This window comes from Sturnus vulgaris, chromosome 1 (assembly GCF_052056855.1).
Source record: "Sturnus vulgaris isolate bStuVul1 chromosome 1, bStuVul1.hap1, whole genome shotgun sequence".
Taxonomy (NCBI): domain Eukaryota; kingdom Metazoa; phylum Chordata; class Aves; order Passeriformes; family Sturnidae; genus Sturnus; species Sturnus vulgaris.
This window is the reverse complement of record NC_142243.1, coordinates 140,559,027-140,584,965: the sequence shown is the minus strand read 5'-3', so window position 1 is coordinate 140,584,965 and position 25,939 is coordinate 140,559,027. Positions and strand designations below refer to the sequence as shown.

The 25,939-nt window shown below is 33.6% G+C and overlaps 1 protein-coding gene across 4 annotated transcripts in view; it reads left to right on the top strand.

Annotated features, from left to right (window-relative positions):
- CSMD3 (CUB and Sushi multiple domains 3) overlaps positions 1-25,939 on the top strand; it is a 587,774-nt gene that overhangs the window by 336,121 nt on the left and 225,714 nt on the right. For all 4 annotated transcript variants that reach the window (XM_088178475.1, XM_014870085.2, XM_088178481.1 and 1 more), the window contains 5 exons: positions 2,351-2,545; positions 6,676-6,814; positions 11,489-11,676; positions 14,120-14,308; positions 23,354-23,470. In XM_088178475.1, coding sequence (XP_088034601.1) covers positions 2,351-2,545; positions 6,676-6,814; positions 11,489-11,676; positions 14,120-14,308; positions 23,354-23,470 — 828 coding nt within the window. The remainder of the gene's footprint in view (positions 1-2,350; positions 2,546-6,675; positions 6,815-11,488; positions 11,677-14,119; positions 14,309-23,353; positions 23,471-25,939) is intronic.

Below are 25,939 nucleotides of genomic sequence, written 5' to 3'. Positions count from 1 at the left end.
TTTTCCTGCCTGTCCCTCCTATTCAGACTTTTTCAGCCTCAGTACTTCTCAAGCTAGAATTCTTCAAAGTGTAGCGTACTAGAAAGAAGTGTGAGCCTACATGTGATGGCACTGAATAAGCTGCCACTTGTTTACATAGCTTTAAATAGTCTTTCACAATAGTATTTAGTATGAAATATAATGTTATTATTTTATATTCCCGTAACTTTAGTTTTTTCTCTGATATTTTCTTCTGAAAGTGCTACCTTTACTTCAAAGCAATTGCTATACTTACCAGCTGAAACTCTTGGTAGGGCAATCCACCGAAGCAATTAACTGTGCCAGTGGACCACTCCTTTCTAACCCTAATTGGAAGGACCTTTCACAGCTAACTTTAGATGAGATGAGTTGTGATTAGTTACATACCTGCCTTCCTATCTCTGAGATCTCTGAAGTTCCTTCACTTCTGTTGTTTTTGTTTGTTTGTTTTTTATTGCAAAATGCATATTTTAATATCCTTCTGAGTTAATAGCAAAATATAACCATTGCCCTGAACTGTGATTATATTTCCTGGCATTTTTACAGATATTGCTTAATATACCTGCACAGTCATGGTAGTTGGTGACGATAAATGCCAGGAAAACTGGATCTGCCTTTACATGTAATAGTTCATAAGGAACTTTTCTATGGTTTCTTGAATGGTTGATGGTTAATAAAATATTAATTAATGATCTACCCACATGTTCTTTTTCTTTTAAGCCTAAGGTTAGTATTTAATATTACAGCTCCACCATGAAGATTTTTAGAAGTCTCAAGAGACAGAATTTCGCTCATTGAGTAATGTAACAGTTACCAGGCTAAGCTAAGAGTGACTGCTGTTGGTGGAACAAATTTTCTGTCACTATCTTGCCTCCTAAAGTCATTCTATGCAGTAAAATTGATCACATAGGAGCAGCAGTGGCAGCAGTTCTTGAGCTGAAATATAGAGCAATGACTTGATTGTTCAACCTTAATAAACTGGTGTCACACACAAGCAAACTAAACTTGGAGTCAACATTTATCCACATTTATAGATAAAAATATTGAAAATCTATCTCTGGGTTGTCTGAAAGTAGCAAGAAAAACAGACAATCAATGCCTTCCCTAAAAGTAATGACTGTGAACAAAGAATTGGAAAAGTTTTTGTAACTCCTCTGAAAAAGTTTGGGATTGCATCACTTTTAATGCCATCTTTGAATGGTAAACAATTATTCAATGAAAGCACTATTTTCATTCCCAATATAGATAGCATTGCCCAAGTCAAAATGTCAATAAATAAATACTTTCTCTTGTCTGTTATTATGATTTAAAATATCTCTGTAATGGAACATATGAGAAATCTTTCTACTAAGTTATTGAGATATTACTTTTTAAAAAAAGAATCTTTAGAGGGTTTGTATATGTTTTGTCTAGCAGATACATCAGTTAAACTGTAGGGGAAAAAGGTGAACATCTTTATAGGACGTAGTCCTTTCTGATGTGTGCACATGTAAACATATTTATGAAGATACAATTTGCAGTCATCATACTTAAGGAAGGTGGATATTTATTCTCACTAAAAATCAACATTTTAAAATATATAAGATACATGTGCAATATTCTTCATCAATAAAACAATAAAATACAATAACTAACACTACACATCATTTAATGATAACACTATGAATATGACATTGCTCCTTTCTGTTAGGAAGATGGTCTTTCTTCACTAAAAGTAAAGTATATTCTGCAGTAAAAATATATGAACAGGTTTTTTCATAACATTTAAATGTATATAGGAAAATTAAATGTTTTTCAATTTATCCAGACCTAAACTTGAAATGTTCAAAGTTTCAAGTTTTCTTTCTTTGGCCAACATAACACTTTTTGTCACTGTTCACCACCTTTCAATACAGGAAACAAAATTAACTATGGTAGGATCAAGCCCATGAAGGTCAGTATGGCTGAAATAGTGTGATACTGAATTACATATACAAAAGATGAATAAAGCTTTTGTATCATACATAAATGCTTGACTTGAAGGAATATTCTGTCCCATTTTAACATTAAATAGGATGAGTGTTGTTGGAAAAGGAGAATTTAGCCATTGCTGAAATCTGCCAGCAACAAGCTGTGCAAGCTGAGATCCATGCTGGTATAACTTCATATTTTAAGCAATTATTTATACTGTTTTGCATTTTCTGCTATTGAGCAAGTTTTTGTTTCTTATTTTTTCTCTTCAATTTCCTAATATAAATTGTTTGTTCTTACTAGCGAACAAAATGTTAAGAATGTCATCTTCCTTGCAAGAGATCTATGTCTTCTATCACTTTTCTTTTTTTCTCTTAAAAAGCATTTGGACATAATGAGTGCCCGGATCCTGGAGTGCCAATCAATGCTCGGCGTTTTGGTGACAACTTTCAGCTGGGGAGCTCAATTTCAGTTATATGTGAAGAAGGATTTATTAAAACACAAGGAACTGAGACAATTACTTGTATGCTAATGGATGGAAAAGTAATGTGGAGTGGACCTATTCCTAAGTGTGGAGGTGTGTATAATATTTCTTCCTAAATCAGGAGAACTTGATATAATGCATTTCAAATTGTCACCAAATGAAGTTGAGATTTTTGCAAATGAATAGCACAAAGCTATTATTACTGATACAGTATTAAATTAGAATGAAGATGCTGATTTCTTCTGGGCCTTTGACTATGATATTTAAAACTATTTAAGATGTTTTAGCTCTCTGTTGAAGTACTTGTGTTTCTTCTATCCACAGTGACTCTAGGCTGGGGAAGACTCTTAGCAGTTGATTTTTCTTTTTTATAGAAATTAAGTAATTCCATACATTGCAACCTAAAACCACAGTGTTATGCACATTTCCTTGGACTTGTTCATTCTAATTGACATTAAAATATAATATTTGCTTCATTACTTGTCTGTATTCTAGGATCTTTGTACCTAAAGGGAGAAAAATTAATTCAGCTGTTTGTAATGATGAAAAAAAAATTAATCAATGATAATATGATTTCTGATTTGTTAACTTTTACTTTAAACAACAGTTTAATACTTATTTTCATTACATAACTGCTTTCCTGACAAAATTTGAACAATTTTAATACATTAGTATGAATTCTTATCATATGCTTTGCATCCATGTTTACTTTCTATGATGAATGATTATTGTTTTGTAGATATAAGGTGTGTCAGTTTCACTAGACAAGATAGGCTATAATACCTTTTCTTTACTATAAGGTTCATGGATCTTTATAGCATTGCTAATAAAATATGTTTGCATTTTCAAAGTTACATTGAAATCTTACATTGCTGGGAAGACTTTTAAGTGTCAGTCCACACACAATGATAATTTGATCCATAGGTAGTCTAAGGCTTTGTATGGAAAATATATTGGAATCCTAAAGTTTGAGACACAAGTATCTTTGAATTAGATTGTTTTATCAGCCGCAAAACTGGATATATTTTTAAAATTTGTGATAAAATTGGAAAGTAAATGAAAATATTTTTAAATTGACAATTGAATTTAGTCTGTTAGGATGTCCAGAAGTTTTACTGACTGTGTATACATCTGCCTGTAAAAGAGAGTTGTTTGATATAAGCTCTACATGCACCTCAAAGTTTCATTGTCATATATATCAGGTCAAAGGCATAAGCTCCACATATTGACTAGGAATGTGACTGCTGTGCAGTTTTCCTTTCATTTCAGAAACGTCAGAATTTCAGTATACAGGTGGGAGCTATTTAATAATCTGGTGCAGACGAACAGGGTCAATATACTCGTTTTTCAGGGCAGTCCTGGCTAGCCTCTACTGGGACTTCCTCCCAGCCCTGCCCAGGATTCTGTTTCAGCTCAGACACTTCACTGCCACCAAAGGTCTTTCCTGCAGCCAATGCAGTCCTGTTCAGCTGTCCCAGGTGCAGTTGGGTGTGTCTGTGAAGGCACTAACTCAATCTGTGTGTGTATGTGCACAAGTGATTGTCCCTGGCTTCTTTTCTTCAGTGAAGGGGTCCTGCTTTTGCTGCTCCCTGATGGTTTTAAGTTTGGGATTCCTGTCCTCATGCCTTTCATCTTTCCTCTGTGAGGATTATATGGAGGATTTTCCCCATAATCTGTTCTAATATTGTGCTGTTGTACCCATGCTGAAGATCTAACCTCGGTCTTCCTGCATAACTCTTGTAAGGCTTCATATCCTGCCATTCTGTAGCATTAGTGATAAGCTCTTCAGAAAAATATTTCTAAAACTATGAATCTACAAGATGTTTAGTGATTCTGTGAACAGCCTTTTATCCTAAAGGTTTTTTTCATGCTCACATACAAAAATCTCCTGTTTCAACCCCTGCACCTTGCTATACAAAGAAATAAATACAGATGACTTTGTGAGAATTCTTAGATCAGAGAATAAGATTGTCTTTTACTATTTGACATAGGCCTGTGTTTGCTAAAGAGATTCTGCTTGATGACCACCTCTAATTCTGTTATATTTCTAAAGTTTCATTTTGAACACTTGAACATGGGGTATGAATCTGTCAGACAACCATCAAATAAGACTATAAGAGCGAAAAGAGGATTAAAATCAGTGTAAAAAAGGTTGGGGAAACAACCCTTTGGCATGATAACTGGAGAGTTTTATTTTCTAAAAATCAAGGCTCTTTAAGATAAGCCCAGTCGCTCAGCAATTCTGAAGGGAAGTACTCCTGGGTTTAGGAAATCAGCATGTAATGGTGAAAGTCAAACGAAAAAAAATCTATTAAATATTTATCTGCAAGAGCCATAATCACAGCACAGATAAGAAACATTTTCTTTAAGGAAAACTGGCAGCAAAACACTCCTAAATAAAATAGAAAAACTATTCCAAATTTAGGCAATCTTAAGTGTGCATTATTTTTAATGCACTATTCATAGTAATATTTTTGTAATAGGGGTTTGGAGCTTTTTTTGTATTCTAAATGCAATCTCTGTCAGGAAAATTTGGTAAGAATATGGAAATTTGTACAAGTTTAGTAATACTGTATTGTAACTATGGAGTACTGGCTCAGAATAAGGCATCTGGCTCCTATTCTTGTCAATATATTTTGTAGTTTTTAGGCTCCATATGTATTACGAACATTTAAAAGTGCTTATTTACAATAAAATATAGAGATTATGAATGCTCTAGTGTTAACTTTCTGGTTGTTGAGGCAAATATCACTTTAAATAACTTATTGTTTGACCAGTACTGTTTACTGAAGGTAGTATGAAAAACACTAAAATAAAAGTTGAGAAACGCCCACTTTATATACACCAGTGAGTAAAAAATGAAGTATACATCTACATATTTAGAAGTGTTTGTAACATACTGAATTCTGAACTCCATAACTTCTAGAAACCCTTTGCTTTCTCTACAAAATAGGGAAAGATGGAGCATTATGTCCTAAAAAAAACCAAACCAAAACAAACCTATTTACAGCAATTCATCATTTTAATATAGGACCTTGGTATTCTCCTAAGAAAAATGAAAATCAGACAAATATGTAATAATTCATGGTCTTTAAGCTGTGTCAAAGAGGGCAAAACTAATTTATTCTTTTCGTAATGGAGAAGTTCAGAGTAATAAAGACGATATGTACTGTTCTACTTTGTCAAAATGAGCAACCAAAATGTTTTGCAGGCTATGCTAAGTTAAATAATCACAAACAGAATTTTAATAAATAGCCATGTTTTTGTTAGAAAATGTATATTTTACGTTATTTTTGGTAGAGACACTAACTTGTCAACGGTACAATAAGACCTTTCCAACTTTTTTGCAAGTCATATGCATAGTTAGCTGTGACACTAACTGTGACATAGCTTTTTTTTTTTTTTTTTTTGGAGTAGCCTTGACTGCATAAAGTTCGCTGGAACCATGGTGTTATGAAACTCTATGGTGCAACCTTCTTTTCCTGAAAAGTAACATGCTTCTGCTCTCTGTCTAAATAGGAAAGGCCCTGGGTGTCTTAGTGGACACCAAGTTAAACATATGTCCTTGATGCAAAGAAGGTCAGTGGTGTCCTGGGATGGATAAAGCAAACTGTTGAGCAGGCTAAGGCAGGCAATCTTTCCCCTCTGCATGAGTACTGCTTGCAGAATTACACATTGCAATATTTATATGTTTTCTAATTACAAAATACCAACTAATCTTGTAAGAATGGTATGTCTTTTTCATGAATGAGCAATTTGAATTGCCAACATGCCAATCAAAATGTATGTAGTATGGCAGTGGATTCAGTGATGTCAAAGGTAAAATAACAGTTCACTGATTTCTAGCTTTAAACTCATCTGAAACTTTAGCAAGTATTTCAAGTCTCTCTGCCCACAATTAAAAGCAAAAATAATGATACTTTGTAGACACTATGTTTTGTTTATATTCTTTAATGCAGAAAAATATATTATACTTATAAGTAAGAAAAAAACCCTTTTTCAGAATTATTGAACAGTTTTATTTCATCTTTTTAAGGTCTTAACTCAGTTATCTCCATCTAATTCTGAACACCCCAGAGCCAGTCAGCTTTAAAGCGATTGCATCTTCCTGCAACGAGATTTTCAATATTTGTTCATTCTAATTGCCTTATATTCTAAGTGATTAATATGAACTGCATCTAACAAATGCGTTTTATTTACCTTTCTCTTTGTTTCATTTTTAGCTCCATGTGGTGGGCATTTTTCATCTCCAAGTGGAGTAATCCTCTCTCCAGGCTGGCCAGGGTATTATAAAGATTCCTTGAATTGTGAGTGGGTGATAGAAGCTGAACCTGGACACTCTATCAAAATTACATTTGAAAGGTCTTGGCTAATGTTTTTCTTATTTAATGTTTTCCAGTTTTTACCAAGTAGCAGGAGTTATTAGCTTTATCTTAACATTAGTTTGCATTAGATCTAAAATCAAGTAGTTGTTTTATCACATAGGACTTTCAGAAACTCCTTCAGAGTACATATTATCTTCAGTGTAATTTCTACCTTGATTTGCTGAAAAGCTTTTGAAATTTCTACCCTCTTGCCTGTATTTAAGCTTGTCTAGCCCGTAAAATATGTTGTCTGTTTTTAAATATCCGCATGTTTCATTTTCTTATAACTATATCGCTATGATGAATTATAATTGTTACTTTTTTTCTCTCAAAATCATATATTCTTCAACTCTGAAAATCTGAATCAGCTATGAAAACTAAATTAAATACAGTCATAATTTTCCCCATTCTGAATATTTATCTATCGTCTGAGCTATTGTTGTGAAAGGACTGTGTGCTCTCAGGATGGAGTTCCAGTGTCCCCAGATTACTGCAGCATTCTACTTTTCCTAGACTGATGTCTGTTACTAAGCTCTTTTCCTTATTCAAAGGATTGAAATGTGCTGAACACCTCACATTTCTCATGGTAGCAAGATGCTGGCATTTAATTTGAACTTTTTATCAGAAAACAAGACTAAAATGCAATAAAGAATTCTATTCTTCATATATTTTAGATGATTTTAAATTGTAAATATAAAAAAAAAATTAGATGAAAGTCCAGTAAAAAAGTGCCATTGATGATCAAAATTATAGTGTACAAATATCATACAAGTAATTTTCAGCTGATATTTATGCAGCACGTTTTGACTAGGCCTGCTCACACTTGACTTAAAAGAAGGTATTAATTTCAAAGCAATTCAAAAATTGTTTTTAGCAAGGGATGAAATTCATATTCTTTTCACACAATTTGTCATTGTGATAAGATTTTTAAAACTTTTTTTTAGTAATACAGCTTTCGCCATAATAAAGTGCTCATGGGACAATATAAATAATCAAATGACAGGTAATATATACATTTCAGTTATTTTCTATCCTTATTATCACATGAAAGTTAGTCTTCCAAAGTCACTAGTATATCACTTAAAATAATGATTTGCCAAATTTTTGCCAATTAGAATGCAATAAAAAATTTAATAACTCCCTCCAGCCGAAACTTCTGTTATGTTTTTGAGAAGAATATTGTAATTTCTAATAGTTGATTTTTAATTCAGCAATTCATTTAAACTACACATTTGATGTAGACAGCAATTTCAAAGCAAAAAGCATTTACCTTTATATTTGCAAAATACAATACCAGCTGCATTTTCTTTCTTTGCACTTAAGTTTTACTAATTCTCACACTCTCTTGCATACATTTTTTGTTTTTAGTACATTAATGCCTTGTCATAAAATTGCACAACCTCTATTACTCTTATAAGTAAGATCAAAAAGAACAAGATTCAGTCTCTTCAGATCCCAGAGAAAGCTTCTTTCCTCTTTATGACACTTTTTTTTTTTTCCCATTGCTGCTCATTTCTGACACTCTTGTCACTTGTCAGAAATTGGGCTGGTACACATATTGCTCAGATGCAGCAATCCAGAGAGGCCCTACTCACAGATAAACCTGTACTCTTATGTATCTCTGTGCAGAAGTACACTTAAAAATACATCTACGTATGCTCACACAGATGCACTTAGATATATATAGTTACATGTCTGGATGCAAAGAAAAATCAAATGATGAAATAAAACTTTATAGCGTAATTAAAGAAAACTTTATAAGCTACTGTTAGGTTTTTTACTTAGACTCATTTTTCACATAGTTTAAATCTGCCTCCTAAGTGCAGCTTTTAAAAGACTCATTCTAGTCTTGGCTACTCTTGTTCTGCTGCTTCTGCTTCCAAATTTTCAGCTGCACTTTCTTAAGAGAAAAGGGTAATTTCATTGAAATACACAGTCTTAAAACTATATCCAAATGACTTTCCTATACAATTCAAAGAAACTCTCATATTTTGCCCAGTTCTTTGCCTTTCAACTTTGTCCTGAGAAACACACATACTTTTTCTAGCCTTTATTGGTGCAAATACCAAAAACTTCCACAATATGTGTGGTTGTTTTGAATGATTTTGAATTTCTTGGTCAGGCAAAAAGATTTATTGTACATGTTTATAACTTTCAAATAATTTTTAGATTTTCTAATTTTCCCACTTGCAGAGTAGTTTCCTTTTAATTTTCCTATCTTCCTGTATCTTCTCCCTTACGGCGTTGGATAGGAGAGAGGTACGCCATTCCTTGACTGTATGCTAAAGTGTTCCTCTGTAAGGAAACAGAGACATGTGAAAACGAGATCCATAGACAAAGCAAATAAAAATAATTATTAACTTTTGTGCTTTCGACATGCAAAAAAAACCCCTTTTTCATATATTATTATATGATTGTGTATATATTTTTTGAAAAGTTTATTCCTGCTCTACAAGCATAACTAAGATAATCTGTTGATGTTTTGATATAAATAAGTATCTTTTTAAGTTCAATCCAAGTGACAGAAGTGAGAAATGGCAATGCCATTCTTGATTGTAATGAAGTGTTTATCATGAAGCCTAATTATGAGTATTTAAGTGTGAGAGATGCTGATAGCAAACTACTGATTGGAGTACTACTCATGTCTGTCTATTGAGCATATACTGTGCAGCAGGAAATCCTGACACTGCATCGAGTTGATAAGAGTGTCTCTTAGAAACAAAGATATGTGTAATAAATATTCAGGCACCTTTATCTATTCAAATAAGGCCCCCTAAAAAAAGTGTAATGTGGCATCTCCTGTGTTAAAACTTGTTTCTCTTCTGTTTGCTTGCAAGCCTTCCATAAGATTAGACGTCACACAGCAATGAAGAACATCCAGGTTAATTTAACCATAATGATCAGTCAAGTAGGAAGGAACACTGGAAGGGTCTTACATGAGCACAGGGTATTTCTCACTCAGTTTCCTAAAAGCCCCTACTGTTTTGTCACACCAGAGGGAAAACAATATTTAAGTATAGGAGATATGTTGAGCTTCAAGAGAAAAGATATTGAAGGAAAAGCTGATATAAGCATGAGAGTTATAAATTAAATTTAAATTGATCAGTTTTTGAGCCAAATGACTAAGCAAAAGCATTGAACATAATCCTCTCTTCAAATTTGTTTCAGTTCATCTCACTTAAAACTGGTTCCTACATTTTCTTTCATGCATGATTATTAATTTTTTTCATCTTCATATTTTTCTGCTGTTTGTGGTGGTATGTATAGTCTAAGTAGTTTTGAGAGATTTCCTTTATGTATTTGGAGATTCAACTTAATTTCAACTTGACTTGAGTGGCCTGGTAGTTGCATTACATTTATAAGATCCATTGATTTTTACACCTTCTCTCTCAAGTATGCTTTTGATATAGGTGCTGAGAAAGCTGAGCAAGACTAAATAATCTGTTTCCAAGATTTCTTTGTTTTATAGATTGCTGGGAAAAAATATTGGAAAGAGCAAGTTATTGCTTATTAGCTTTTCAGTAGGATTGTGAGTTACTGTGGGGAACTAACAAAACCCAAAATTTTCAGTTTTCCCGCTTCTAGGATTACCCCACCTCATTTCTGTAACTCCCTATTACTTTAGTTCTGTGCTCTTTTACATATTATTTAGTGGGAGCAGAACATCAATAAAAGAAAACACATGTTTTGTAGGTTTCATTTGTCTTTTTGTCTTTTACCAGACTCCTTTAGATCTTTAGGCTCAGACTCATGGGACATAAATACTGAAATATGGAGTTCCTCAGTACATTGGTTTTACTCATGTAGTTCTTTGAATGGATTTCACAAAGCTGAATTAGGCGTCTGAGTACATCAGAGCATTAAGAGAGAATTAAGACTATCTAAGGGTCCTTGTAAGATCCTGCTGTTAATTGTTGCTTTTTAATTCTGAGAAGATTTTTCAGTAATCCATCAGAGTCCATTATAAAGCAGTGTGATTGATCTAAAGTCTGTCAAAATACCAAACAGGTGTTTGGAATTGCTGATCCCATCTAAAATAAGACAAGCAAGGAGATATCTAGCAGCACCATCACACTTAGCTTTTCCTTGCCAGGGAGAGCACACATGCAGTATTTAAACAGGCTTTTTGTTTTCTAGTGCTTTCTAAAAAGAATTTTTAGATGTTGGGTTTTTAACTTCTGTCACTCCTTTGGACTGAGTCTCAGACGGCAGAAACCCACTGGAGTCAAGTAATTCTATCCCTGCTTATAGATGGTTGTAAGATAGGAACTCAAGAGTATGAGCCTATGGTGATACAAAGTACCTTGATGATATTTTGCCAAATGTGTCAACGTACCCTCCATATAATTAATTATTCAAAAAAGAAAAATAATATTGTTATAAAATAGCATATGCAAGTAATAGTAATCTTTCTTAACGAACTGTTTCTAGCTTTTGTTTCCTGCCATACAAACCAGTTCAAGGAGTTTAAATTTATTTCTCATCTTTCTAAGGAGCGAACCTGAAATTGTATTATTGTATAAATTATATAGGATAATTAATATTATTGCATTGGTATTGAAAAATATCTATGTGGAGAAAAATATCAGGAAAGGTGCATGGTTTAAAAATATGAGTTTATTGAATTTGTTTTAACTGTCTTAAATTTGTGCCTCTGTTTCCACAATTCCAGATTTCAGACTGAACTCAATTATGATGTTTTGGAAGTTCATGATGGACCAAACCTATTATCTCCACTTCTGGGTTCTTACAATGGTACACAGGTCCCACAGTTTCTGTTCAGCAGTAGCAATTTCATGTATCTTCTCTTTACAACTGATAACAGTCGTTCTAACAATGGATTCAAAATTCACTATGAAAGTAAGTTCTTCTGTATTGTATTATTTGATTTCCCCTCCCCCTCAATGCTTACCCAAGTCATGTGCAGATATTATCTTGGGTAAATTCCTGTTATTTCCCAGTTAACCATTTTCCATGGTTAACTGCAGAGGGGATGACCACTAATTTTATTTGTATTTAATGTCATTGATGTACTGCTCTGTGCTTTAAGAATCAAAAGATGAGAATGAGAAGTAAATACCTTTCTTCTGGATGCTGCTTGTATGTCTTATATTCTTATATTTTATACAATGCATTTTTGTGGGTGTAAAACAGCTTGAGATCAGGAAGATTATGAAAATCTAAGAAAATAACTGAATTAGCGTTCTGATTGATGTATCTGCAGCTCTAACTGAAGTTTACATGATGACCTGAAAATCAAGAAATGGAATTGGCTGATTATGGCTTTTAAAGGTTCTAAACATCTGCCTATATGATTTCTTTTCTGACATAGAAATACTTTTTAATCTTTATTATAGTCATATAAACTACACTTCAGAAAGTATCTGTAATATTTCATACTTTATGAATTATTAAAATTCCTATGTTGAAATACTATGATTCAATTTACATTTTGTCTTTCTAAATATAACTTCTGTTGTAATAATTCCTACCCATATGAGAAATAATATTTTTACTGTAATCATGATCTTATTTGCTTAGCAAAGGTCATAGGCACGTTGTTTGTATTGTATTCCACGCTGTTGGAATTGCCACGAAAAAATTTCCAGGTGTTCTTAATTTTAACATTACTTTTTGCAATTTTCACTATTCCTGGCCACTATAAGGATACTAAAACTAATATGCATGGGGATGATACTGCCAGATAAAATTTGGATTGATTTGCGCTCCACTGAATATTAAATTCAGGCTGTTTATTGAAAAAAAAAAAAAACCAAAACCCTTATTATACCAAAATTATTACTTGTCTTAGCATTCACCCACAAACTTCCATTTGTATCATCTGCATTATAAACAATGATGATTCTGTTAAATTTTCATCTATTCTGACGTTTGAAGGAAGGCTATCTTAACACATCAGGAAAACTAGATTAAGATTGCCAGCCAAGGTCACTAAATTCATAGAAAGGCTAATAATATTAAATGATAGAAATTATACTTTGGGAATGTGAACAGCAAAAGGAGGAAATCTGCACTTATTACAAATAATAAACAGTTTCAATTAAATACAATTGGAAAGGGAATCTGAAATTTCTTTATAAATAAATTCTTGAATTTCTTTATAAAATCCTATTTTTTAAAAAACTGACCCACATCTCACAGTTCTCTACACTACTAGAGAATAAAAGCTAAATTTATACTATCAAGGATCATGGAAATATATATTCTTATCATTTTTACACAAAATAAACAATTTTCAGTATTTCTTTTCTGTTTAATATCCCCTGTTTATACACAGAAATCTAGTATTCATTTTATTTTTGCTTAATTCTTACTGGTTTCTCATATTGTATTATCCAGTACAATCCAATTCTGTTTTCCTTTTTGGCAATACAAATAATAAGGATCAGTGGTCTTCTATTCATCACTTCTTCTCCCTTCAATTATTGTATCAAAATCTAAGATCTTTCATAATTCTTAACTTTTATGCTACTTATATCTTTCCACAATTAATTTCTTTGTAAGAAAAGATTTTTTGCTACCTCTGGGTAGGAATAAAAGGTATAACATCCATTAAAAAATCTTGCACTGAATACTTCTAATAATTTACTAATTTCAGTATTATTTGTAGAGGGTTGGATTTTTTCATTATTATTTTATAATTAACTTCTTTATATGAGCTTTATATATGAATATCTCACTGGGAAATAATTTAAAAGGTTTAAATCTCTAGCACATATTGAAATTCCCTTTATCAAGTCAATTTCTCTTTATTCTTTTCTGCTATTCTTTAACTTCTCATTGGCTCATATATCAAGTAACACTAGGTATGAGTGTGATTTATGTAAATGATTGATCTATGTAAATATTTAAAATATAAATATCAAAAGGAATGTTAACAATTTCAGCTATGCTAGCAAATTTTGATCAGGAAAAAATATAGGCTGAAAATCAGAATTTTGAGTGTTCATCAAAGCTTTAATTTCAGCATCAGGTACAAAATCATTTGATGTTACTGAAACAGGATCAAACTAAATATACTGTAAATGATTGGATATTTTTCTTCTTTTTCTCAGCAACAATGTCAGGATTCAAATTGTGATTCATAGTACCTTTTAATGGTAACACGGAGAATAGTGGAAAGATAAGTCACTGTAAATGTGCAATAATGAAGCCATCACCTCACAACCATCACAACCAATTACTTAAATTAATTTTAAAACATCTATAAGTTCCTTATTTGACAACTTTATTTTCCTTTTTTTTTTTTTAAATTTTTTATTTTTTTTTTTTTTTAATCTAGGTGTAACTGTTAATACTTACTCTTGCTTGGATCCTGGCATACCAGTGCATGGACGTCGTTATGGACATGACTTCTCTATAGGTTCCACTGTCTCATTTAGCTGTGATCCAGGTTATAGGCTGAGTCACGAGGAGCCTTTACTATGTGAAAAAAATCACTGGTGGAGTCACCAACTCCCAACTTGTGATGGTAAGGAGGAACAGATTAATACAGAGTATTTTAAAATATACAAGTTTTGCAAAACTATTTTCAGTCACAATGAGTTAAATGCCAGAGCCTGTAAAACCTATATTTTAGCAAAGAAAAAGAATAGTTAGAGGAAATAAATGTCATATATCTCTGTGATGAGACATATGATCATAAAAGCAGAGAATGATATAGTTATTTAATCCTGCAGATTACTGAAGGTATGTCTATCTGAATTTATGTAACTGTGAGCTAACTGATTGAAAAGTTTATGTATATCTGGTTGTAAAGCACTTATTACAGCTTAAAAAATATCTGTGTTTGGGTATCCATCTATGGACACAGATTGCTGACACAAAAAACTAACTTCATGGAATTAAGTTTATTTGCACCTGATTCAAAAACTTCATTTTCTCCTGTTTCATGATGATCTCTCTGTTTCTAGCTTGCTAACAAAACCTGACACCCTTCAATCACTGTGGAAATTTATTAGGACTGCATTATATCTGGGGATTATTAAACCAGACAAAAGTGGGATCGAGTAACAGGTTTCCACCAAAACATTAAATCTGAAAATTATGTAACACTTTAGTAATCTCTTGTGATCTGAATTGTTCATTTTAATGCTTTCTCAGTTGGGGTCATATGTACTATTAAGAAAGTAGATTGTAATGTTCATTCAGTTACATTAATTGAGATGTTTACTTCTTAAAACAGCTTTCCTCCTTGGAGCATGATATGTGTTTTTGATGTTAAAAATGTTTCCAGGAATAATATAAGCATTTAATTATAGGGTAGCATTTTACCAGAGAAAGTCTCCCGAGCTTTTATGAGCTACAGAATGTACATCATACTGTATTTTTCTAATAACTAAGTTCTTAGTGTCTCAGGACACTCATTTTCAAGGAAAAATCTGAATGAAGACTGATGAAGAAACTCACGGAATCATGTGTGATTTGCTGTATGGAAGACTATTCATTCCCATTGCATTACTTTCTTTAGAAAATGGTAGGAACTTCCTTTGCCTTCAGATTGTTTACTTGGGAAATGCTTTAGGTTTTTATATTTCAGGAAGCTGAAGGTGTCAGTGTATGATAATACTCAAAATCTGTGGTGGTAGAAAGGGACATGAATAATCACTTGCTGAAAATGGGCCTCTGTAGTTCTGCAAGCCCATTTTCTAAAAGATTCTACATCTCAGTCAGGTTCTTGCAATGAAGAAGTGCAGGCCTCCCACAGTTTGCAGTCAAAGGGACTATATTTTGCTGAATAGACCCCCAAACCAGGGTGTGTTTTCTAATGGTGATAGTCATTAAATGGTAACCATGTAAAAAAAAAAAAGTATAAGCACACTCCTTAAGAATACTGTGCTCTGTTGCAAAATAATCTTACATACTGTGATCAATTTCTTCCTAAAGATGCTGAACTAGCATTCAATTCATTAAGCAAATAATGTTTCTTTATCTTCAGAGCACATTGCTAAATGGCAATTGTCTATTCAATAAATATTTTGTAAAGGTAGGATTGAGCACATTTATTCTACTAAATTTAATCTCTTTATGGTTGATGGAATTTTAATTTCATTGCTGAATTTCTTCTCTGTGGAATGTTTTTTCAAACAATCCAGAGTCCTTGCACCCCAGGCAAAAAAGAGCATTTGCTAAATGGGCTGTTCTTTGCATAAACTACGAGCATGGCTTTGTATTAATCATACCACTAATAAACACATTAGTCATTATCACTGTGCATTCAGAATGTTACTCTGATGGCTTTGGAGGAGACAAGTTCTTTTTTGATTGTTCTTTTTGATAATTGCATCTCTTTTTTACAATTACATCGTGTAGTGATGTGGAGACAGACCATGGTAATTGTGCAGATAGGACATGGCAACTCATGAGTAGGTGTGGTTTGGAGAAGTGGCTACAAAAGGAAAAATATTAGACTTCTTAAAGCAAGTGCCTCCTCAAAGGAGAACATGGCATTGACTGAAATTCTATTCTTTGAAGGAGTATAAACTAAATTTTTCATGATGTGTTTGATGTTGCACAGATAAACATCACAAAAAAAGGGCTAAAATAGATGGTTATGAGAAAATATTGCTTATATTGCATCGATACTATTCCCATCTTTTAACTCCACATAATTGACTTTTTACCTATGTCTGGAAAGCCCTGAATTTCTTATCTGTAATCATCACCGAGAGCTTAACTTAAAAGACCAAATTATAACTTATAATGTCCTTTCTATATGAATACTATAAGAGAATTTTGCTTTTAAGCTTTGAATATATGTTAGGAGCACTGTTCTACCCAATATATGAATTATTGTAATAATCCCATCAAAAATTACAGGAAAATGAATGTAAAAGTTAGATATCTACTTGAGTGTAAAGTGTTCTTTATTACTTTCATCATAACATGAAATTGAATGCTAATAGATAATTCTTATTCATTATTTGAATTAAAAATAAATATTTTAATTCCCCCAATCTTCATTTACTTAAGAAAATTAATAAATAGAATGAAAATAATTCAAGCAAGATAAAAAAAAACTTTAATGTTTATATTGGAAACCACTAGATGTCCAAGTTAATTAGCAAATATGACTAAGGCAGTACATGAGGAACGTATTCAGGGAATAATGCAGAGATGTTATGTCCTTTCTGTTGAAATCTCTAAAATAAAAATAATAATTCCATTAAAACACAGTTGTTAAAAAACCTGCTTCAAATAGTCAGTGTAGTTGAGGCTAGAATTGGAAATGGAGAGCATGTCTGGTCTACTTTAGATTTAAATGAGAAGGTTAAAATGCAAGTTTGTATTGTGAGTAATCTAGGCTACATTAGTTTATATTAAATTAATCTCTTCTGTAATATAACTCAGGTCCAAGATTTCTTTCTTGAAGCTGAGTATGTTAATTTGATGTCCACATCCTTATTTATTTACCCCTACTGAACTACATCCCATTTTAAGATACATTACATTTTCTATAATTAGGGAAGACAAATGCTGGAGTTTCTTGGTCTATGAAGCACAGTATATAAGATTCAAACTCTAATTCACTGTTTCAATAATTTTAAAGTCTATTTTATATGCCACTTTTATTATCCAGTTGCATAATAAATGAAAATAATCTCAGAATTACATATTTGTTTAGAAGTTAGAGTTAAGTAAACAAATTAATGTAATGAGGCCTCTGTGTGTTTGTGCCCATATATACTTGTATTTAGACATAGATACACAAACGTATTTCCATATAAATAGATTTTTCTCTTTTTTTTAATCTGCAGTTCTTTCTATACTAGCACGTTATTAGTCTTCTTTGATGATGCTTGAAATTAAAGCTAATTGTTATTACTAATCAATTAGAATTGTCTGTTTTTTCTTCCCATTACCTCTAAAAACCATATAGTTTTCAATTATGTGTGCTTAAAACAAACTGAATTTATGAAAAAAGTTGAGTTTTTTTTCTGAAAGCTTTCTTCTTAGGAGTATTTTATCTTTCCTGTGAAAAATGAGATACATTGTTGTGTCTGAGTTTTGGTTGGTGATCTATGGCTAGTCTCTTGAAAAATCTTTACATAAAAAAATAATAAGTGATACCATTTGAAAAGTGAAAAATACTAATTTCACTGATATCACCATCATCAATCAGGCTAAAAAAGTAAAAAACATTGTGGGTTTTTTTAAAGTGAATTACTAGTGAACACTCTATGTTGAAATACTTTGAAAAATGCTATTCTAGATCTCTGTATCTATTGATATATATATATATATTATTTTCTCTTGATTTACTAAATAACTCACACATTTTCTTCATGTTTTCTTTTTGTGTATGGGGACTGTTACGATCCAATTTAAACCCAGAGGAGCAAAGAAAGCTAAGTCTCTGTGTATAAACCAGAAAGAACTTTGAATGTTCAAAATATACCCAAAAACGTAGTTAAAACCAAAGGAGATTAGATGTGAGTGCCAAAAAATTGATATGGTGGAAGGAAGGAAGGAAGGAAGGAAGGAAGGAAGGAAGGAAGGAAGGAAGGAAGGAAGGAAGGAAGGAAGGAAGGAAGGAAGGAAGGAAGGAAGGAAGGAAGGAAGGAAGGAAGGAAGGAAGGAAGGAAGGAAGGAAGGAAGGAAGGAAGGAAGGAAGGAAGGAAGGAAGGAAGGAAGGAAGGAAGGAAGGAAGGAAGGAAGGAAGGAAGGAAGGAAGGAAGGAAGGAAGGAAGGAAGGAAGTGTGTAGGGGATGGGAGAGTGACAGGGCTTAGGTGGAAACATATTCCCCATCCGAGGGTCCCCATGATGATCCCCTCCATCTGGTCTGGGGCTGAGGGCCCCCCATGGCCGCCACACAGAGGAGTACAGGATTCCCTGGATTACAGTTTGCTTTGGGCAGGTGGGAGCGCCCAGGTGCCTCCCTTGCCGGGGGCCAGTGTGAGCCTGTCCCTTGCAGCACTGAGGGTTTGTTGCATCGAGCTGCAGTGCTCTGGTGCAGGGCCTGGGGACCCCTTTGGGGACCCTTTTTGGGCCGTGTCACCCCTGAGCTGTGGATGAGCTGTTCTGGTGAAGGACCCTGAGCTGGGCTCAGTGCCTGTGACCAGAGCCTTTCCAGCACACACCCAAAGCCTCTCTCCCCCACCTTTGGCTCCAGCCTGGCAGCCGATAGCCCTGGGGCTGTGCTCTCCACCCTGAACGTGCTGGCCTTGTGCTTTATGGATGTCCCCAGCCAACCCTGAGCTGTTACTTTATCTTATCTTCATCAGGGAACAGTGTAGGGCCTCTCAGGTTTCCATTCAGGGTGTGATGATCTTCTCTGCTGCTTTTGTAATGCAGTTTTAAAAGTCCTTCATGAAAATGTTTAAGTCATAAACTATAACATTTCAGTGTCTGACAGGGACCCCCTTCCTCCCATATCCAGATTTCTTGACATTCATACTCTATACTACACTCCTCATAACTCTGAAACTGACTCATGTCACATCAAAATAAACTAGTTTTAAATACCTAGAAAATTGTATTTGTAGACCTCAGGTGACAGCAAACATAATTAGTGGTTGTTGAGTTTTCTTGAATGATATAAAAGGCAGCACTTACGAGGGTTTTCTATGAATAAGTGTTAAGCTAGCTAAACAGGATGACCCTGTGCAGGAAGAGAATATACAAACTGACTTCTACAGTAAAGTATAAACATGCTAAAACCAGAACAGTGGTCATGTGAGAATAAAATGGAACAAACAAACAAATATGAACAAACATCATAATCTAATGTGGAGTGTCCTAGAAAAATGTTTCTGTGGCACAGCCACTGTGACAAGACCCATAAGTACTTGCAATTGTTAATTCAGGGGTCGTAGAGATAGAAAACATATCTTATTGAAGAAGATTAAAAAAAACTATCTCATTACTGATCCAAAATCATAGATTCTTGCACAGTTTGCCAGCCTCCCCGAGTGAGACCCCAAGAGGGAATAGAACATAATGACAGTTTAGCAAAAGATCAAATGGGTAAAAATAGACTATGAATAAATTTACGGTGGAAATTATAAGGCTATTTCTAGTATTGCAAGATTGATTTCCTATAACAGCTTTATAGTAGCATGAAATATGGTCTGAAGTGGAATTTTGCTATGAATGACAAAAGTCAAGTGTTTTTATTACAATTATTCATGTATTTTAGGGATGAAGCATGGTCTGCATGTCTCCCACTGAGACACGAGTAGGCTGACTAAAGGTTCTGGAATTGTTTGAAATTGTTTGATATTGTTTGTTTTGAAAAATTATTTTCAAAATATATATTGGACCATTTTCTAAGCTAGGCTTTCTTGCTGTCACTTTTTTTGCGATTGATCATGTTACTGAGCAAAATCAATGCAGTTACAACAAAAGAAAGTGTAAGTAATCAACCCAATATTGTAAGAATTTATTTCAGGTGAACATCTGAACCAAACTCCACTATTAAATCTGACTCTTCATTCATAGTTATCCAAAACTTGCTTTTTAAATTGTTACATCATGTCTGATCACCACAGTGCATATTCCAGGTACCTATCTGTATTTCATACAATCGCTTTTATATTTTGTTCCCTTTATATTTTGTTGCTTTATTCTCGTTGTTAGTTTCTATTTTGGGGTTTTTAACTTTTATTTTTATTTTGATATTCACTATTTGGAAAACAGTAATGCAGGCATGTCTTGATTCAACTTCTCTGATTGCATAAAAAAAGAAATTATTAATTAGTGTATTATCATAATGTTCCATTTTCCACATTAGAAATCAAAAGTAGTGCTTCAGTGATTTCCTTAAGTATTCATTCTAATTTTACTCTTTCTTAGCTTCCATCTCTTTATAATCAGATTAAGTGAAAGAAAGGTAGAATTTGAAAATATGTGTGTTTGTCCTTTGCTTTTCTTATTTTTATGTGCTCCTGTTTTGTTTTTCACTCTGAAAAACAGTCAGATACTAGTAGTGATATTACATGCTTGGGCTGTTAGCCATCTTATCAGGGCCAGTTGCACATCAGCTATTTCAGATTTGTCAGCTTGGCTTTATTTTCTAAAAGGCTGCAGCCTTGATGCCTTTTTCTGCCATCTGCTAGCCTACATAGAATTACACTGAAGGTCTGATGGCATTCCATAGATATTTTGTCACTACTTACATTCCTGAAAGGTTCTCCACACACCCCCTGAAAAATATATTATTTGTTTGGTCTATATCTCATGATTATAAAAACTGACTATTTTTTTTATTTAATGGATGAAGTAGATAGTTACCATCAGGAGCTCCAATAGCATGCTGTCACAGCCCTGGCTGTATTTTGCTAATGTCTAAATATAGCACGATCAGATGATAAGGTGGCAGTATTTGACTTTACTGTCTCTTCATCAAAGAAACGAGGAGGAAAATTAATATGGAAAGAGGTTATTTGCCTGTGGCAACAAGGAAGAGATTGGGCAAATGTGGTCCTAGAATGTCTTATTTCAGCCTGTGGTACTGGATTTGCAAATTTCCATCTTGCAACTAGGCCAACTAAGGCTAGAAAGTTGGCAGAAGTAGCACATACAAAACAATCATAAGGCTATCCAGACAAGTAAGCATGTTTAAAACAGAAATATAGCTAGTTAGAATGATCAAACAAATTTTAGCTAGGCAAGATAAGGCAGTCTTCATCATAGGATTAGGATGAAATTCCATTTCTGATTTTTAAAAAGTGTTAATAAATGTATACTTCTTTTAGTGCCCTGAACACAGTGATGGTATGCAGTGCCATTGCCTAATTATGAAAAATAATTGATCTTCATAAAAATATTCCACAGTGGTACTGAAATGTCTGGAAAACGCATGCATTTCATTGACACATATGTCTACTTAGGTACAGGGTGAGATTGAAAGTACTTTCTGAATATTGTCTTGATTGCCTGTCTGCTGTGTCCACAAATCAGTTATGAATTTACATCTATAAGCAGAAAATTGTGTTATGTCCATCTATTCATACTCAAATATATAACATTAATAGCAAAGGCATAATGGGTATAACTTCCATCATTTATTCCGTCAATGTATAGCAGAAATTGCCATAAGCAGCATAAATATCAAGATATAGCAGAAGAAACAGCATGATGCAGCAAATTACTCACAGCACCTTTCTCCTGAAGTGTGTAGATGTTTGAGCACATACTGAAAGGCCAAACTTCTCCCTCCTTTACAAGTCATGCTGTTGAGTGCTGCATGTTATAGGAGGGGTAGGATCAGGTTAAACCAGCTAGTGCAGATGGGGCAGCATCTCTTAGAAACAGGCATTGCTCCTCCAACCTTTGACAGGCTGCTTCCCTCTCCCTCACTGCTGTGCAGCAGGGTGGGAAGCACAGACATGATCGAGAAATAGGTGAGTGACTGCTTATAGAACACGAGGGTTTGATATTTGTATCGACTAGAGTTACAGACAAGTAGCTGCCATTTACATCTCTTCAAAAGTGCCTTTGAAGACCTTTAACATCTCCTAAAGATAAGAGAAGAATTTGTGTTAATTACTTTGGAAGGACTGCTCTTATCAATCAACTTTACTAGAACAGTCTAGATTATTTGACTTGAAACTGGTGACAGTAGTTCACTGTTTTTATTCGAAAATATTTCTGCAAAATAATTTTTGTAATTTATATAATTAGGCTAAGGAAAATAAAAGGAGTAGATGCTTTTAGCGTTGAATAAAAAAGATAGAACTGCTCATTTGTTTTATAATGTATGCCCTTCTGAGATAATCTATATTCAGAGAACTCTGATGTAATAACTTGGTACTGAATTTTAATAATTGTTATTGATATATGATAATTCTAAAATGCAAGACTCTTTCTTACTAAAAATTACTTGATTAATGTTGTATTTTAAAAACCGTGGAATAGAAAATCATTGAGCTGTACATTTTTGCCAGTGTTGTAATGACTAAATTTTTGTATTTTGCATTAATTCGAGCTGTAATTTAATTTTTATATTGCTCAATTATGGATTACTTTTATAAAGTTGCTAATGAAACTCTAGAAATGCTTATTCTTGTATTGGAACCTGTCATTAGCAGTAACATCATTGATATAAACACATAATCAGTAATTATAATTATATTCACGAAACCATGTCAATCTTCCCTGCACAAATATTTTAAGTAAATAATTCTTCAATAGCCAAGATCCACCATTTTAACTCTCCAACCTTGACTTCTGCTTAAGTAATATTGTTTGTCTGCCTTCATCTCTCTGCTGAACCTAATGATTTTCACAGATTCTCCAGAAAAACTGAAAGAAACAGCTAATGAAACTTGATTTTGATTTTGTTATGCATGTTAAACACAAATTAATTAATCATTGCATTTATTTTTCTGTTGTATAAAAATGGCCTATGGTCATATCTGCAATTGCTAAATCATTTGGGTAGCTACTTTTAAGTAATTTTAAAAGCAGAGATTTTTAGGTTTGTTTTCTCACATTTTCTCGTATCTATTTTCTATTATTTATATTATTATTATTGTTGTTATTGTTATTGTTATTATTTTCTTTGTTTCTTAGCTTTATGTGGTGGAGATGTTAGAGGACCTAGTGGAACAATTTTATCCCCAGGTTATCCTGATCTATATCCAAATTCACTGAATTGCACGTGGACTGTGGATGTTACTCATGGAAAAGGTAAATAAATCCTTTTATCTTTTTCCACTTCTTTTTTTTCATATATAAGTCCAATATTTTGTGCTCTAGAAGCAGACCTAGGTTAGCACCAAAGCACTTGGATTTGCATTGCTGATTTTTGGGTTTGTTTAATTTTCTTGTAATAACTCCTAGAATTCCAGAAGTGGCCTAGGCCCTTATACTTCCTGCAGAATGAAAAATCAGTGAGAAAGAATTATGTAATGACTGCTCACAGAAGCTGAAGGACAGAAGGCTTTTAAGGAAGAGATGTTTTTTTCTTGAAGATGGATTTCAGGAAAAATATATAATAATGATTTTAACTCTTCTCTGAGAGAGAAAATAATGCTTAGGACACAAATGGAAGCTGGTAGCAAAGTTTCCTAGAAATTATGTGTCCTAGTTGCTTTCAAATTAAAGGCTTTGGTACTAGATGAGATGGATCACACTTTCAGGTTTCTGTTGGTATTTTATATTAATTATGGGAGCAGCTGCATAGTACTCTTGTGCTATGGATGGAAAGAGCTAGAGAGATTTAATGTTAGAGGAAGGAGACAGGGATAGATGTCACAACAGAAACTGAATGCAAAGAGTAAGCTGGTAAGAACACAAAAAGGAGAATTATATTGTAACATTGGAAAGAATACAGAAAAAGAAATGAAAGGGAGAAGAAGGAAGGCAAATTCAAGTCTGAATTTCATCAATGTTCTCAGTGAGGGCATGAAAAATGTTACAAAGTATGCTGATGATGTATTCCTCTAAGAAGGAGTTATTGATAACATAAAAAATAGACTTCAGATGCAGAGACTTGTGCTGATCTGTGATCCCCTTATTCTATTTTGTACAAAGAGTGTGATAGTTTCTCATCTAGATGTTAAATCACTCTGACTGGTTGTCCCATTTAAAACTCCTTAAAGCCTTAAAGTGGCAAAGTGTATCTCTCAAAGTTATTGCTCCAGTTGTTCCATAGTCTCTCTTATTACCAAGTGATGCCTTTGTGTCAGTGTAATTTGATTCTAAATATCCACAGTGAAAAAGCCTCCTGAATTTATTGATTCTACATCTCATGCTACATTTGCCTTTTTAACCTCTAGGTATGATATGGCTTTTAGAGTTGTGGGAATATAAGAAACTCTATATCTTTTGTTCTTCTGGATAAGCAAGAAAGACTAGTAGAAAGTGTTAAGAAACTGTTAGACCTGTAGTCATTTTTCTTGCACTCTGTCTGAGAAGTCGTTGGATAACAGTAAAAGCTTTATAATCTGAGAATTGAAGGCAAGTAGCAGAGATGGATAAGAGTTTAGCTTCATAGAGTAATATATGACAGAAAATTATGAATTCTACAGTAAAAATGAAGTCAGTTGAAGCCACGTTTTTCAGGAGTCTTGAATGATATTTTATTAATGATTAAATTTCTCTTAAATTAAAAATGGGATTATGAAGAAAAGTACTTGGAAAGTTTTGGGAAGTTTTGGTAGGGTGTTTTTTTTTCTTTTTCTTTTTTAGAAAATGAAGTAGCTTTGTTGTGATTCATCTTTTTTTTCTTAAAACCTCAGCTAAAGAAGTACTTAAAAGTTGGGATAAATATAAGCTGAAATTCTCGATGTTATAACATTTTATGTGAGGCTGTTGAGAAAACCCACCATATATAATGAGACTCCGGAGAAAACAAATTTGCAGAAATAAAATATACAGGGGAGGACATAAAAGTACAAATATGGATATTTATATGTGCATACATGATACATATATACACACACATAGTTATAGGCTCACATTCTTGTTTGAATGTTTGAATGTCATGCAGCGTTAAAGTCTCAGGGCAGAGTAGCTGGAAAGCTGCTCAGTGGAAAAAGACCCGAGGGTGCTGGTAGACAGCGGCTGAACATGATCCAAGAAGTGGCCAAGAAGGCCAGTGGCTCCTGGCCTGTATCAGAAATGGTGTGGCCAGCAGCAGCAGGGCAGTGTTTCTATCTCTGTACTCAGCACTGGTGGTCCTGTGTTCAGTTCTTCAGTACAAGAAAGACATTGAGATGTTGGAACATGTCGAAAGATTGGACAGTAGAAGAAAATTTCAGTCATTGAAACAGTCTGCCCGGGGATGTGTCATCCCTGGAGCTATTTAAAGAACGTGTTGATGTGGCACTTAAGGACATGGTTTAGTGCTGGTCTTGGCAGTTCTGGATTAGTGGCTGGACTCAATGATCTATGTGGTCTCTTCCAACATAAATGAGCTATGATTCTGTAAGTTTTACATTATTGTATGGAAATGCTATTAAGGAAAAATATTAAGTATGAATGCAATGCCACAATTTGACTTGGACATTTTGATTCATGCTGCTCAAAATACTACTGGAAAAAAATGTAGAGTGGGTATTTTCTCTGAGTAGGAAATAGTCTGTGAAATCGTCATACTTTGTACTTGTTGGCAAAAGGCTATTAATTCTTTAAGCCTTCCTGTTGTACTGCATG